The sequence below is a fragment of the Dendrobates tinctorius genome, unplaced genomic scaffold (assembly GCF_039654945.1).
Source record: "Dendrobates tinctorius isolate UK_male_01 unplaced genomic scaffold, ASM3965494v1 ptg000008l, whole genome shotgun sequence".
NCBI lineage: Eukaryota > Metazoa > Chordata > Amphibia > Anura > Dendrobatidae > Dendrobates > Dendrobates tinctorius.
In genome coordinates this window covers 64226177-64242967 of record NW_027361676.1, presented here as the reverse complement: position 1 = coordinate 64242967, position 16791 = coordinate 64226177, and the positions used below count along the sequence as shown (strand labels likewise).

Here is a 16791-nt window from a genome sequence, read left to right as displayed (position 1 = left end):
TTCCTGCTTTACCAAATATGAGTATATACTGGTGTACATTAAAAGGTTATTTCCAGGATGGGTATTCACTATTCACATCAATAGGATAGTTGATAACGTACCAATCTCCGGTGGTCTAATCATCAGGACCCCAACAATCCTGAGAATGGGGCCCTGGAAAGTGAGAAAAAAGTTCTACATGGCTCTGTCTTGAATGGAGTGGAGATGGGCATGCTTGATTTCCGCTCTGATCATTGACTGTGGCACTGCCAGAAAAAGCCAAATTGTGCGCTCAGATATTTCCAACAGGTCCAAACAAGACAATGAATAGAGCAGAGTTCAAACATGGGCACCTCCTCTGCATTCTAGACAGCACTTCTCAGAACCTCGTCAGAGTTCCATTCTTTGGTTCCCTGGGGGTCCTAGGGGTCAAATACCCAATAATCAATAAGATATAACCCTTTAACGTGGCCTTCTACTCTATCTCTGAAAAGTGACTATGTATTTGCTGTGTAGTCACCCTGACTGGTGCTGTCTGATTGCTTCTTCCGCTTAGACCAGTATTCTGCTCCTCATGCATCCAGGATAGCCGACACAGTGACAAAGAGAGCTGGGGTAACCATGCCTAGAAAGGAGAGGCAGAAGAGGGGTAGATCAGATGTACCACTGTGCTCTCCATGTCCCTGCGGACACCATCATGGATGCAGAAGAAACGGAAGGCTGACCACATCAGAAGAGGAAGTAGGGGGCCAATGCAGACACCAGGTAGGGTGACTATGCCAAGCGACAGGGTCTGGGTGGAAGGTCATTTTTAAATCATGGCCTCTTTTTTCAACATATTAAAAAAAAATTATGAAAATGTCCAACATATGAATTTATGTTTAGGTAATAATTTACATGTTTGTTGAATAAAAACATAGCAATCACAAAGCAAATATTTTCACTAAATACATATAGTAGTAGCAGAGGCGAGTTTCTAATATTGGAAAATGTAATATTGCTATTTGCAACTGGTAAACTCAGTCCAAGTCAGAGATATTAGGGGTATAACGATAAGAGGCCCAAAGGGTCCTTCTCCCTGGGTAATTGGTAGCCATGATAGACATTTTGTACTCAAGCTCAGTAGCTTCAAGTTACGGTATGTCTCAGAAAATGATGCAAAATGTAACTCCAGAACATAAAGTAACATATGCTCTGCTCCATATCCCATATGTATGTAGTCTAAGTATTTATCTAACCATCCATCCATATATTAATACAGATATATATATGTGTCAATGACTTACCAGTTTCGCTGTCAGACTTGTTCTCGTGCTCTGTGTCAGTCAGTGTCAGAGCTGAGTTGGAACGACTGGATAGACAGGAACTGCGGCCAGATTTCACCTCCCTTCCCCAAAGTCTCATTGCATGCTCTGGAGACATGACCCCTTCATTTTCCGTCTCAGCATCTGAACCTGCACTGATAGAGTAACCTCTATGTGGAAGCCCCATGTCTGCACAAAACGCCAGTCCGCGACGAGATGCTGGTTCACAGATGCCTAGCTGCCTCAAGGTGAAGTTCTGCCCTGAGAGGGGAAAGAAGACAAAAATAGAGAAGAAGAAGAAAAAAAAAGAAAGAGAAAGACGTTAGTTACTTTTTCCTAAAACCTCTGAATTACTCATTGCCTTCAAAGCTGAACTTTCTCAGGTATCAAATGTGGTATTTTGAGTAAGTTGCATATGTTACGGTCAAGTAGATCCTTTTGTCGCGGGCACTTTGCAGGCTTTGTGTGGCATTCTTTCTGATTTCAACCACTTAAAGAATTTAAGAATGTCTCTCAGGTGTCAAGAGAGAGAAAAATAGCAAACAAGTAATGCACGGTCAATGCTGCACATGAAAAGGAATCAAATTGACAGGTCACTGCCTTATAGGTGTGTAGAAGAAGAAAGGGAGATGGAAGGGCTGTGCCAGAACACAGCAATAAACTATTATTACTTATTATTGTATAATAATTATTCTTCTTCTTCAAAATGAATATTAGATACTGGAGGGAGGATACATAGATATAGTATATATATGTGTAATACCTTCAATGTCAGCAGTACAAATGGTCAATTATTAATGTCATCATCACACAATATCTGCGCAGTGCATTAGGATACTATATCCATATAGGAATATCACTGTGATGGATGCTATTAATGCAAAACAGGTAAGCAAGACCGATGGGTTGTGCTAAATCCTGCCGTACTCTGATCAAGTGTGCATTATATGCATTATTAAGTTTTTGAAAATAGCTTTTACAGTATATACACCTTTCCGCACATGAGCTAAAAGATATTCATTTACTTGTGTTTATTTTTACATTTCAATAAAATCTGATGTCAGAACATAATGAAAGAGAACAAATGGAATGACTGAATGTCTCGGGTAATGTTAGAAATTACTGGAATTCTGCACAAAACACAAAAGAGTTCCCTCAATGGCGCTCTACCACAAAACAAAATACCTGCATATGCTAATGGCATTGGATACCCTAAAATGCCCCATACACATTAAATAGCTGACAGCCAAACAATTGCTCAGTTAACAGCGGTCACTCCCGACTGTGCTTCTTCAGACGGCAACCCATCCTGATATGTGACTTAAATTACGAGATGGGAGCCTTTTTATTCCATTCTTAGAGAACCCCTTTAAATTATGTCTATCACGTTGCAATACAGGTAGGTGCAGACTCCACTAGCTGGCAGTAGAATGGAAGCAGGACTGCACCTAAACAGAGCTGGCCTGCAGTATAGCAATGAGACTACCACAGGTGGCAGCAGAATAGTCAAACAAGCCGGGTCAAAACCTAAACTGTGGCGCAGTACCAAAGAAATAAGCAAACTCACGGACAGAGAGGGGATCAGTAACGGTCAGGTGCAGATCAGCCAAAAGACAAAAGTAAGTCAGGATACAAACCAAGTCAACACACTAAAGGGAAACACTGAGTCAAGACGGGAATAGGGGAAAACAGAAACACGGGTAAAACAGAGACACGGGTTCAGGCAGTAAACGCAGGCAGAGCAGATCAGAGCAATCAGAGTCAGCTACAGCAGCCCTAGGCAAAAATAATAAATGACATCACCAACAGGAAGCAGCGGGGATAAATAGCCAACCTGAACCGAGACTGAGGCTGGAAAAGGTTAGCCCCTACATGGCCAGACCAGGAAGAAGGGAAAACAGGACTCAAAACCTGGTCTGGATCATGACAATGTCACAGTAGAATTTAGTACAATAAGACATAGGTTATAAATAGATAGTCCTCCATGAAAAGACCTTCTTCAGGACAGTGACACCAGACCTATTCTTGGGATTATGATGTCAGGTGGCATAATGCACTGCAACCAAACCACTTTAGTCTTCATTCCAGGTACATTAATAGCTTGATCATGAAACTAATGGCACAAACATTTCTCCATAGAGTTCCATGAGCCGTTGTTCAATACAACATTGCCAGGCCACATAATGCTTATGCTTCTGCGAGCAGCCTGCGTGGTCTAAACTTGCTACCATGGCCTGCACCATCTCCAGACTTGTCTTCCAAAGAGAACATCTTGGACATTATTGCTTGGCGGCTGCAAAGGAAGCTGCCAGCAACTGATGTTGATGATTTGTGCTCTCAAATGAATTCAGCATGGCTGAGCATTGCTCAGACAGGTATTAATAGACTTAATAGCATGCCAAGACGTGTAAGTCCATGTATTTCCGCACATGGCGCTTGCACTCAATACTAAATAAATTGAGATATTGTTAACATTTTCTTTCCATTTTTTCATTATTTGCATATCATTAATGTGGCCTTGACCCTTTGATTTCCATAACTGCGCAATGTTTTCTTCGTGGTGCTGCAATGTTTATATTGAGGAGTGATAGTGACAGACAGATATATAGACAGATAGATATGCATGTTGCATTTGGTGGTACAATCAGAGCATCTGCACAGATTTAGATAGAAAACACCAGGCCAAACACTTTGGATTTGGTGTTTGATTTACTTTCATGACACTTTCTGAATTTTCAGCTTTTAGATCACCTGATCAACATTTAGCACTTGCAATGAATTCTCATATATACATGCAATATGCTGATTTTTGCTGGCAAATGTGACTCCATTTTTGCATTATTACATTATAGATTTTTTCATTTATGCATGTATGCGTTTATTATACATTTACCTTTAAATCTTCAGACTGTATAGTACGAAGTGAGATATATCTTTATTATTTGTCAATGCACTTAAATAGAATTGTATTATAAACCGTGCACGGAAATACCAAGCTAAATCTGCATTGCTCTAGTCTCACTGTAATCCTTTAAACCATTCTGCCAGCATGCTGCAAAAAACTATACATGGTGGAAATAAATAGAGAAATGTGTTGATTCAACAGATATTCATCTTCCTCATTTGTATTATTTTAATCAACTACATAATCCTGCCAGACGTTATCGGAAAACTGTATGTTAATGTATTAGAGGGAGAACGGCAATGCATCCAGTTGGCAACAGAATGAATCTCTGCATGCATTGTGTCATATGGTGCTTGTAATGGAAAAGGCCTATATTTATTTAACATGGCGAAACAACATAGGCTGTTCAGTCCTCTATGTACTGGGCGGTAGAACTGTGTGCAGCCTCCTCAACACTGGATTCCAACTCTCCTTAACTAATTCACACTCACATCCTCCATCCAGATTGTGACTCGCACCATATCCACTACGGGCTCCTGATTATCTTAGAAAACTAGCAACATCTCTATCAATATGGAAAGTAATACACAGGCGGGATCGTGAGTGACAGCTCCTTTCTATGCAGTAGCCAGAGTTCCTATTATCCACTACATCTGACGTTTATCACTTCGCCTTGTCTCGTCGGTTTTAACCAGTGTCATGTCATAATCTGACAGGCGTGCGAATCTAGCCAACTCTCTTCTGCAATGCTTTAAAAATTCAACTTTTCGCTCCTGCAAAAAAAATCTTTTATTCTCATTTTTTTGTGCTTTAATCTTATGCTATACATTAACAATTAAATAAGGGTCTCCAGCTGCCTATAGAAATACAGTAGCAATACGTTAATGAGATGTCTCATTTTCAGCTCCGGCTCAGAATATTCTAATGTCTTCCCGAAACCTCCAACAAACAGAAGCAGTAGAGCTGGGTTTGGGAATGAAATCGCAATGGGACTGCAGGTGAGGCTACTACATTATCACAAGAAAGAATAAGTAATTGACATATACATCTCCACAAAAGTGTTCAATTTTTACCCAGGAAATTCAGACAATATTCATCCATATTGCCATCCATGTGTCCACATTTTACATCCGTATTGCATCCATGTGGCATGTCCGTATTTATGCATTAAAATTTTAAAATGTGTAAAAATCAAAAAAACAGGTTAATAATGGCAATGTATTCATAAATAATGGATGCTATACGGAAACAGAATTGGAAGTCAATGGATCCAATTTTTTTGTGCACCCATTGACATTCATCTGTGGTTTTGAGAATAGGGATTAGCGGTCTCATGGAAGTTCGGGTTCTGATACACTACCCAAACTTTATTTCAAAGTTCGGTTCGGGTACCTCAATTTTGCCCAAAGTTGATCAAGAACCCGAACCCTATTGAGCACAATGAGGACCTGAATTTTTGAGCTGGAAAATCTCTCTCCCTCTCCTCAGAACTCCAAACATTGCAATGAACTTTCGGGAAAATCCTGTGTTTGGCGTTTCGTACCAGACACCAGCTGTCTGGTACGAACCCCGTACGTTTAAGTTCAGGTCGCTCATCTCTAGAGAAGAATTGTACATGCAGCAATGTTTACACATGGATTGAGTGCCTGTGTGAAGAAAAGTTGTCATCTGAACAGACCTATTGAATTACATTGATTAATGTGCTGTCCATTTTTATTTCAGACAGCATACATCCATATAACACTCGCTATTTCTTGGGTTGAATTATTTCAAGATGAATGGCATGAGATGACCAACTTTGAAAAAAATTTATGTTACTGTATTTGCTGTTACTCATGCTCCTTCTGAATGGTGCATAAAGCTCAAACCTGTCCTGTATACGTTCTGATAAGACGGATGTCAAGTCATTGGATTCAGCAGTCACACATCCATCCCAACAGAACAGGAAGTAGGTTCATCTGGCAAGATTAGAAGAGGAAAGGTAAGGGATCAGAGATTCAAGTATAATACAGAATGCAGATTTTTTTTGAATCAGTGGTGGACAACTCCTTTAAAGAGTAAGAAAACTTTTTTTTAAATTCATTTATCCTCCAGTCATTGCAAAGCAATAATTTTTTGTGTTACAGTTCATGATTTATTTTGCCTCTTTCTCTTCCAAATACTATGCTGCAGTGCTGTTTTGATGCCTACTTCATGTACCTTTAGAAGCTCCTTTTACTTGCTACTGAGCAAAAACTCTACATTATATGCAGTCTGTATACGTGACTTTGCCCGTTTGACATGCTCAGCTCCTTACGCCAGTACTCAGACAACAAAATTTTAGACATCGAATATAGGATGAAGATCTTTGCTGAGCAGCAGTTGAAAGGAGGTTCTAAATGAGCATTGACAAGGAATTGAAAAAACTCTGCAACATAGTGTTTGGGAGAGAAGGGATCAAAATAGGATAATGGACTATATTACAAAAATTAATAGCTATGCAATACCTTCAGTATAATTAAATTTAAAAAAGGTTCAGCTACTCTTTATGTAAGTCAGGTCCATTTTTTTCTTTTGACTATAGAGATATTGACATTTTATGATTTACCAATTGCACACAATGTGTAGAGAAGAGCGAATCTATCCAATGCAAATCAAATTTTTGATGAAATTTTAGAAATTCACTTTGAATGGTGAACTCAAACGATTTGTGATTACCATTGCACAAATCACCTAAAATGAATGCTGCAATTTTACACATTGCATAAGACTGCATCAGACAGAGCCAGCTCATGTGATCTCAGGCACGGTCTGGTGACCTTCCCTATAATGTCAAAGAGGTATGAGATCACATGGTATAGCAGAGCCCATTAAGAGCGACTATCATAGCCTATGAAGGAGCAAAAGCAGGGAATGCAGCAGCCATATTTGGATGAATCTGGATAGGGAGAGAATGTCACTGCTCACAACTTAGCCATAGAGAAAGAAAGAGAAAAAGTCTTGAAACACTAGACATATTGTAGAGATAATGTGTGTGACAGCACAACAGTGAAAAAGGTCACTTTTTGAAGAAAAGAGATCCATTTGAGAGAGAGAGAAAGAGAGAGAGAGGTATGAGAGCTGGACGTGATTCATCAGATTTTAAAAGGCATAAAAGAAGCCAAAGAGTGCAATGTATTATTAAATATGCTACTAGTACTGGTACTACCTGTTACCATTCGTATACCCATAGCCCTATATGTTGAGTTCCATCTGATATTAACAAGGCTGCACTTGCTTTAAAGAGTTTGAAAGGGGTTGGAAAGAGTTCTAAGAGACCTCAGAGTGTTATACACATGACTTCAGTATTTTTGGAAGATTAGCAATACCTTTGATTAGCGGAGAATTGATTTACTGCCAAATGAATTTTGGAAAAATTATGCAAAGCTGGCAAATTAAAATTACAAGAGTTTCATTCTTCTCTAATACTGTGTGGAAAATACTTTTAATGAGTAAAATTTAGAAGACTGAGGTGGGATTGGATCAGACCTCTACCAATATGTCACTGCTACCCCTTCCAGAAGGAGTATTCATTTAAAGAAAATGCCAAACTGTGGACATAAGAGGGATTAGTGTAGAAGACAATGGTGGACCTATCTAGGCCTGCACAAGATCAGTCTTTCTACATATCATTCATACATCAAGCCATTATAGATTGAGAGCAAGCCAAAGGCAGTTAAAAAACTCTGACTATTTAATTTTTTTTAATGGCCTAAGAACTTACGGACAGGTAGTTGCTAACTATCACTAACAGTCATGGACTGCTCATGCTGGCGATTCTGTTGCTTACAGAGATTCACGTAGACCGAGCAGCTGCTTCTCTTCCGCTTTGCCCTGTTGACGAGGTGTGACTACTGATGTCTTGTTGATTGACAGTCAGCTCCCAATGCATAACTGTCCACATAACCCCATCTACCTAGCAGCCTGTAAGAGCTGCTCAGTTGACGTGAAGCATTAGAAGTGTACAAAACAGGGTCAATCATGTGCGTTACCATTAACCATTCATACAAAGGCACTGGACAGGTTTTTGGGACTATGCAGATCCAAGTGCTCACCTTTATTGTAGATGGTTGATGAAAGGTGAAGATGGTTAACCCATTTTAATTTTGAGGATGTAATGAAAGAAGGTTTTGACATGGGGGAGAAAGCAAAATGTTTTTTCTAAAGTTCAAAAAATTATAGTAACACCCATTTTTATTACCATATAGTATAACAAAATGGCTACCTCTTTTCCTAGCCAACATGTCCACTTTAAGGAGACCATTAATTATGTCTGTATAGATGAAGCCTTCATGTACTACAAGACACTAACATGAGGCAATTAGGCATTGAAAGAAAGCCACCATATGAAACATCAGCTATTATTGATTTTGTGCAACTTGTGACTGATCAAGACGGCTCTGTGCCAAGTAACCAACTTGTTCAATTCTCTTATCCGTCATAATAGACCAGTACCCGCCAATGTGTGGTCTGATTCACAGACTAGACAGATCATGGCAGGCTTTTATCCTCTAAAATAAAACTTAGGAACGGAAGATGTATGGCAGGCCGCTCCCTCCTTGTAATTACAGTGGGTCATTGTATCAGCTTCAGACAAATGTGCACAATTGTGGCATCTCCATTTGTCATTAGCAGACATTTTCAGTCAGAGATAGAAGGCAAAATGCACTTTGAACAGTAGCAGTTTTAAGCTGCCTGTTAATTACTTTAGTGTCTTGATATCCTCAGTGGTTGCATTTCGATTTACCATTGTAAATGGATTACATTAATGAGGCACAAACATTTTTTTTTCTAAAAGTCTATGATTAACACAGAATCAAACACTACTTATCAACAGGTTTCTTGGAAGTGAGACCATTCATCTATAGCATTTGGTTGCATTTGCCCATTAGTGCCTGATATCTCAATCCATCAAACATTCACTTAGTAGACTTTCTGCTTCTAAATACTGTGCATTGGCTCTTTGCTCTGCGTGGTGGTGGACATCATTTCCTTCTACGATATCACCAAGTATCTGTAGGATGCACGGTCAGCACAGTTTAACCTCAACACTCAATCAACAAAATGTTGGTTTAAGTCTCGGGAGCCTCTGCAGCACTGACCCTACAGGACATTGGACTTGATAATTGTCATATATTGAATCAATAACCAGACATTACTTATTTCTGTATTTATGTGTATCCAGTATATGAAAAATGCATTGAAATAATTACAGGCTCATGTTTTTTGATGGCAAATGTGACATTCTGCAAGCCAGCATAATCCATAGCAAGCACAGTCAGGCATTCTTGTCGCCAACCTAGTATTGCACTCTCTGTCACATGCAAAAGAGAGAGCTTAGCAGAAGAACAGCTTCAATGTAGAAATATAGGCCTTGATACATCTGTAATAAAGCACTTTGAAAAGTATAAAAAAAATGCATAACACGAGGTTGCACAAAATTTTGCCAATTTTGGAGTTTTCACATACCGTATGTTTTAGCCAGCTGTGCCAAAAAGGGCAGAGCTGGGAAGGAATGGAAGACACCCACTCGTCCAATTCATGAAAACTTGTGGCATACTGTATATTACATCAAAAGTCTTACTCCAGTTCCAGTCTGGAGTAAGATTCATAGCGAGACGCATAAAAGGGCATGTCACATTTGAGATCTACGGCTCTGGCAAAAATTAAGAGACCACCACATCAAAACCCTGTCATGGGCAGCCCATTCTCCAGACTTGAACCCCATTGAAAACCTCTGGAATGTAATCAAGAGGATGATGGATAGTCACAAGCCATCAAAGAACAAGGATCGGTTCTAGGCCCCCTTATCTTCTCTTTGTATACTGCCCCTATTGGTCAAGCAATCAGTAGATTTGGGTTCCAGTACCATCTCTATGCTGATGACACTCAATTATACACTTCTTCTCCTGATATCACGCCTGCCTTTTTGGAAAATACCAGTGATTGTCTTACCGCTGTCTCTAACATCATGTCCTCCCTCTATCTGAAACTGAACCTGTCAAAAACTGAACTCCTCGTGTTTCCTCCCTCTACTAACCTACTTATGCCCAACATTGCCATTTCCGTGTGTGGTTCCACCATTACTCCCGAGCAATATGCCCGCTGTCTTGGAGTCATACTTGATTCCGAGCTTTCATTCACCCCCACATACGACCACTGGCTCGCTCTTGTTATCTACACCTCAAAAACACTTCTAGAATTCGACCCTTTCTTACTTTCGACTCTGCAAAAACTCTTACTGTTTCTCTTATTCATTCTTGTCTGGACTATTGTAACTCTCTAATAATCGGTCTCGCCTCTTACCAAACTCTCCCCTCTCCAATCCATCCTGAATGCTGCAGCCAGGATCATATTCCACACCAATCGTTATACAGATGCCTCTACCTTGTGCCAGTCCTTACACTGGCTTCCCATCCACTCCAGAATCCAGTACAAACTTATTACCCTCACCCACAAAGCTCTCCACGGCTCAGCACCACCCTACTTCTCCTCCCTCGTCTCAGCCTACCACCCTACCTGTGCCCTCCGATCTGCTAATAACCTGAGGTTAACATCCTTATTAATCAAAACCTCCCACTCCCATCTCCAAGACTTTTCACATGCCACACGATTCTTTGGAATGCAGTACCTAGGCTAATACGATTAATCCCCAATCCCCACAGCGTGCCTTAAAAACACATTTGTTCAGACTGGCCTATCGCCTCAACACACTAACCTAAATATCCCTGTGTGGCTCATTTCAAAATTTTTTACCATATCCAGGTTTCTTGCATCATGTTCTCACATGCTTTTTGCATTTAATAGCCCTCTGTGTCTGTACTATTACATATTTACACTGTTAACTGGTTCATGCAGCAACAGGAACACCCGATTCTTAAACTAGGGATGGTCCAAACAATAAAAACAATAAAAGCAATTGTTACCATCCACCTCTTGTGTCTCCCCTTTTCTCTTATAGATTGTAAGCTTGTGAGCAGGGCCCTCATTCCTCTTGGTATCTGTTTTGATCTATGTGTTTATTGCTATGCTATGCTGTAATGTCTATTGTCTGTATAAGTCCCCTCTATAATGTAAAGTGCTGCGGAATATGTTGGCGCTATAGAAATAAAATTATTATTATTATTATTTAACTGCTTAAATTTTTGCACCAGAAGCAGTGTGAAAGACTGGTGGCAAGCATGACAAGACACATGAAAGCTGTTTTTAAAAATCATGGTTATCCCACAAAATATTGATTTCAGAACTCTTCCTGAGTTAAAACATTAGTATTGTTGTTTCTAAATGATTATGAACTTGTTTTCTTTGCATTATTTGAGGTCTGAAAGCACTGTTTTTTTTTTAAATTTTGACCATTTCTCCTTTTCAGAAAAAAGATACAAAATGTATTGCTTTTAAATTCGGAGACATGTTGTCAGAAGTTTGTAGACTAAAAGAACAATTTATGCTTTACTCAAAAATATACCTATAAAGAGAAAAATCAGACAAATTGAACATTTGAAAGTGGTCTCTTAATTTTTGCCAGAGCTGTACATGATCCATTATGTTGTGCCCATGAACAAAGCAGTTCTGAACGATTCAGGGGCCATAGTTTCTGATCTTATGATATCTTTTGACCCTCTCATATTGTGCAGCTTTCTCCATTCACTTCAACAGGAGTCATGAAAACAGCCAATGTAACTTGCTGTGGGGATAAGTGTAACAAGATCATGCTTTTCTACCAGTTTTGATTTAAAGGACAGACATAATTGAGGTGCCACAGTCAGTCTGGGTCTACTGCAGTCTGAGCTGCATCCAGTTAGAAAGCTTCTCTGGCTAATGAACAATGATGTCACATGCCACAACTATTGCCTAATAAGATGAGATCTTTCCAAAGTGACTACATCTCTGTGCAATTTGCATAATGTTCTTGTGTTCTAGCTGAGCTTAATGTCCTCAATGCTGTAGTCTTGTATTGTAGAAGAAGTAATGGCTGACGTTAGGAGAAAAAGGAGGCCAAATGTATGGAAGGGTTGGTGTGGAGGTTGTTTGCTGAATTAACTCCTTAAGGGCCAGTGGAAAAAATATTTCAAAATGCAAATACAAGATAGGTGGAATATGGTAGTTCTACACAACAGAAATAAGTGCGAAATGACTGAAACTTTTTTTTAAATTATATACTGTAAATCTAAAACCTTGAACATTCATTAGCCTGACCCTAGTGGGCTAGGAGAGCAAAGACAGACAGCAGAGGAAAGGCTGACTGCGATATTGATCAGTAAACTTTAGTTATCTATTTCAAGACAACTGAAAAATAAGAGAACATTTTTATAGTCTTTTCAGGTAGATAAGTAGTTTGGCAGACACTTCTACCCTTAGGGAGTAACGTCGCATTAAAACTGAAAGTTTATCGTGAACAAACGTATTTTAGTGCAAATAAGCTGCTGATCACGCCCCAAAAATGAGCAAAACGCTTTTTCTTCAGGCAAAATAATGTTTTGGTTTTCACAAAAGATTATCGTTCTTGGTGGCACATTGGAGTGTGTAAAGAGGATCTGTGCTGTCAAGAACAATGGCAGTATTATGCTCACTGAGCGATCTGTATTGTGCATCATTTACTGTGGTCTGCCTGTTCACCAACCGTTGGTTGTTTACGGTCGCTGGTTGATCTGTGTGAGCAGACCTTAACTGACAGACTTTTAACAAGACATTTAGTTGCCAAAGTATTAAAATCATTGCAATGAAACACAAGCTTTTTATTTCTATATTGAAAAAAGCAGATGCATGCTCACTGCTGATTGGTTACTATAATGCAAATGATACAAAAGAAGTTTTCTTCTAGTCTCCAGCCTAGTAAAAATGGTAAAAATACTCAGAAATCAGGATAAAAGCTAATAGAAGAATTTTGAACGCTTTATTGCATGTTGGAATATTGTTCATTTCTAATATAAGTCTCTCAATATATTTGTTTACTTGCAAAATTCAGTTATTAAAAAAGTCTGACAGACGCCAGTAATTCATCACCTTACCGAGGTTATGAAAACAAATGATAAACACAAAGGGTAACATTCAAGGCTCGTCTACAATGGCTGACAGTGAAATATGAAATCTAAAACAAATCAATCTTTCAAGTGCAGCTTTTTCCTCACCTAAGAACATCACATATGCTTCAGGGTAAAGATTAAAGCAACCTGAAAACCAGTCCGGCCTCCCACCATTCTGGCAATGTTCCTAAATCCTAACATTGATGTGGTGATTCTGACTACAATGAAGTATATACACTGTGTACACCCTTATAATGGTACCAATGGACATATTCTTTAAGGTAGGGGCTTCTCAAATCTCTTTTCTACTGAGTGTCATCAGATAGACCAAGAAAAAGCCCAGGCTTCACCATTGCCAAAAGTCCATATAAAAAAATCTTAATAATTTATAAATTTTCCTGTTTCTGTCTCTTACTACCTATATGATATTACAATCAGGGCTGAGACCAGAGGTAGGCAAGGTAGGCATCTGCCTAGGGCCCTACCTCCTGCCTACCAGAGGGGGTCTGTTGATGCCTGTCCCCTTCCTCCAGCCGCAGGCATTCAGCACAGTGATGACCATGGTGTGGGCACACAGGGTAGCAGTGTCAGTCACTGACACAATTCACCCCTCTCTCTGCTTGCGTCCGGCCATTGCTCCTTCCCCTTACTCAATAGTATTCACTTCTGTAAGGTGAGAATAAAATTGATGTTGGCGCTGTCTGTCACAGGAGCAGAGGAGCTGTACTCAGCTCCCTGATTTGCTGGGAACTCCGACACACACAGAGGACATCGGACATCGCTATGCAGTGACATCATCATGCCAGGGCCCACTGCTGCACCAGATGGCAGAGGAGACAGAGATGTGCTGGACAGGAAGCCTGGATTAGGTGATTATAAGCTTTTTTATATTTCCATTCTATTAATTCAAAAATGAATGGAGGCTATTATACTTAGGGTATGTGGGGACAATTCAAGAGGAGCTGGCTATGGGGACATAAGCCTAAGGGTCTGGTTATGGGGACATAAGAGGCTCTGTGGGGACATCACAAGAGGGGCTAGCTATGAGACATAAGGGGCTAGCTATACAGACATTACAAGTGGGTGGCTGGTTATGTGGACATAAGGAGTTGACTATGGGGACATTACAATAGGGGCTGGCTATGTGGACATAAGAGGGGCTGTGGGGACATCACAAGAGGGTCTGACCATAGGGACATTACAAGAGGGTAGCTGGCTATGTAGAAATAAGGAGCTGACTATGGGGACATTACAATAGGGGCTGATTATGTGAACATTACAAGAGCGTCTGGCTAAAAGGACATAAGGGGCTGACTATGGGGACATTACAGGAAGGGGCTGTAAATATTGAAATAAGAAGCTGGCTGTGGGGACATTACAAAGGGGGTTGGCTATGTGGACATATGGAGCTGAATATGGGAACATTAAAAATAGGGGTTGACTAAGTGAACATTAGAAGAGGGATTGGCTACAAGGACATAAGGGGCTGGCTATGGGGACATTACAAGAGGGGGCTGGCTATGCAAGCATAATGAGCTGATTATGCAGATATTACAAGGGGGTCTGGCTATGGGGACATAGGAAGCTGGCTTTGGGGACATTACAAGAGGGGCTAGCTCTGAGGACATAAAGGGCTGGCTATGGAGACATAAAGTGGCTACCTATCTGTACATAAGAGTGTGTGTGGGAACATCACTGAAGGGCCTGGCTATGGGTACATAAGAGGCTGGCCATGGGGATATTACAAGAGGAGGATGGCTATTTAGACATAAGGAGCTGGTTATGGGGATATTACAAGAGGGATGGCTATGGTGACATTGGAATAGGAGCTGGCTAAGGGGACATAAGAGTCTGGCTATGGGCACATTATAAGAATAGCTGGCTATGGGGACATAAGGGGCTGGCTATGGGTATATTACAAGAGGGGCTGTCTATGGTGACACTACAAGAGGAGCTGGCTATGATGACACAATGGACTAGCTATGGAGACATTACAAGAGAGTGGCTGGATATGTGGACATAAGGAGCTGATTAAGGGGATTGCCACCACACCAGGGTAATCGGGAAGAGCCGGACACAGCACCAGAATTTGTGCATCTAATGTGATGTGCTAATTTTGGGGTGGCTGCAATCTGTTATTTTTAAACTGGGAAGGAATAAATAACCATGGACCTTTCCAGCCTGATAATATCAGCCGCCAGCTGTCTGCTTTACCTTGGCTGGTTATTACTGATTATATGTACTGATGAAGGTTCTAGCAATGCATATAACACCAGAACCATAATCACTACACGAATACATCACCAGAACCATCAATGGTGCATGAATACAGCACCAGAACAACCATTACTACATGAAAATGTTCACCACAATCACCATCAGTACAGGAATGCGAGACGAGAACTACCATTAGTACATGAATATGTCATCAGAACCACTATCCATACATCAATATGGCACCAGAATCACCATCAGTTTTATTGCAAACTGTATTTTTTGCATGACGGATATAAAAGCTATCATACATATCCCTTTATAATGCGGTCTGTTTAGCTTCCATTGGAGTATCCGCCAAATTCTACACACTTTAATTGAAACAGAACGGCCCCAGTTATAATTACGGTAACTAATATTAGTTTCCATGACTGTCCTTGGGTTTGACACTTAAAATATAGGATGTAATGGATAAATATGGCTAAATATCGCTATTTTTCCTTGGTATCGTGTAATTGGTCTGCAAACAATGATTGATTCCATATTTAACTGTGAAAACACATTTCCTGTTGAACCTCACATCTACAGTACACCACTTTTTTTTTTAATTCTGGCGCAAGTTTTAACATTTAACCAGAACATGTGATTTAGTTTACAATAAATAAAAAGTCGCAAAAAAGGTTAAAGACAAAATCAAAGAGCATTTACGATTTATCACAAATTGATTAACAACGTGCGCCAATGAGGCTGAGCAGCAAAAAAATCAACCACAAAACGCATAAAAAAGCATCAATCTACAATATTAGCAGAGTCTAGCAATTCCAGAAATTTTAGCCTGATTCATCATCTGCGATTGTTTAAAAAGTCAAAAAATTTGACGCAACTCCACTCCAGTCCTCCCAGAGTGCATTTTTGAGCCGGTCAAAATTTTAGTGCAATTTTTCCAACTTTTGCCACCAATAAAAGAAGAAAGGAAGAAGGAAGAAGATCCATTTTTGACTTTGCACAAAATGAATCGCGTGTGCCATTTTTATCACTTTGGTGCCATAAACGAAACCACAAGACAAAAAAAGGAACGTGACTTAAATATAAGGCAAATGGTAAGTCAGGGCCAATATGTCTTGATTTTGTTTTATGTTCTTTATGGTTTTATATTAGACTACCAATAAAATCCAGGGCAGTTATCAGCTACATCGAATGCAAAAGTCAAATAAAGAAGATTCTGATCTTGTTGCTCATTCATTTTTGTTGCACTACAATGCCTAGCATGCTCACACACTGACAGCTGTTTTATACGTTAAGCAATTAATGCGGCCTGACATCTTCAGTATTGAGCACATCATTAGAC

General features: G+C 39.9%; 1 protein-coding gene across 9 annotated transcripts in view; it reads right to left on the bottom strand.

Moving 5' to 3' along the window:
• Window positions 1-16791, bottom strand: part of TENM3 (teneurin transmembrane protein 3) — a 1679324-nt gene that overhangs the window by 1092996 nt on the left and 569537 nt on the right. For all 9 annotated transcript variants that reach the window (XM_073577886.1, XM_073577891.1, XM_073577894.1 and 6 more), the window contains exon 4: window positions 1266-1544. In XM_073577886.1, the coding sequence (XP_073433987.1) occupies window positions 1266-1544 (279 nt within the window). The remainder of the gene's footprint in view (window positions 1-1265; window positions 1545-16791) is intronic.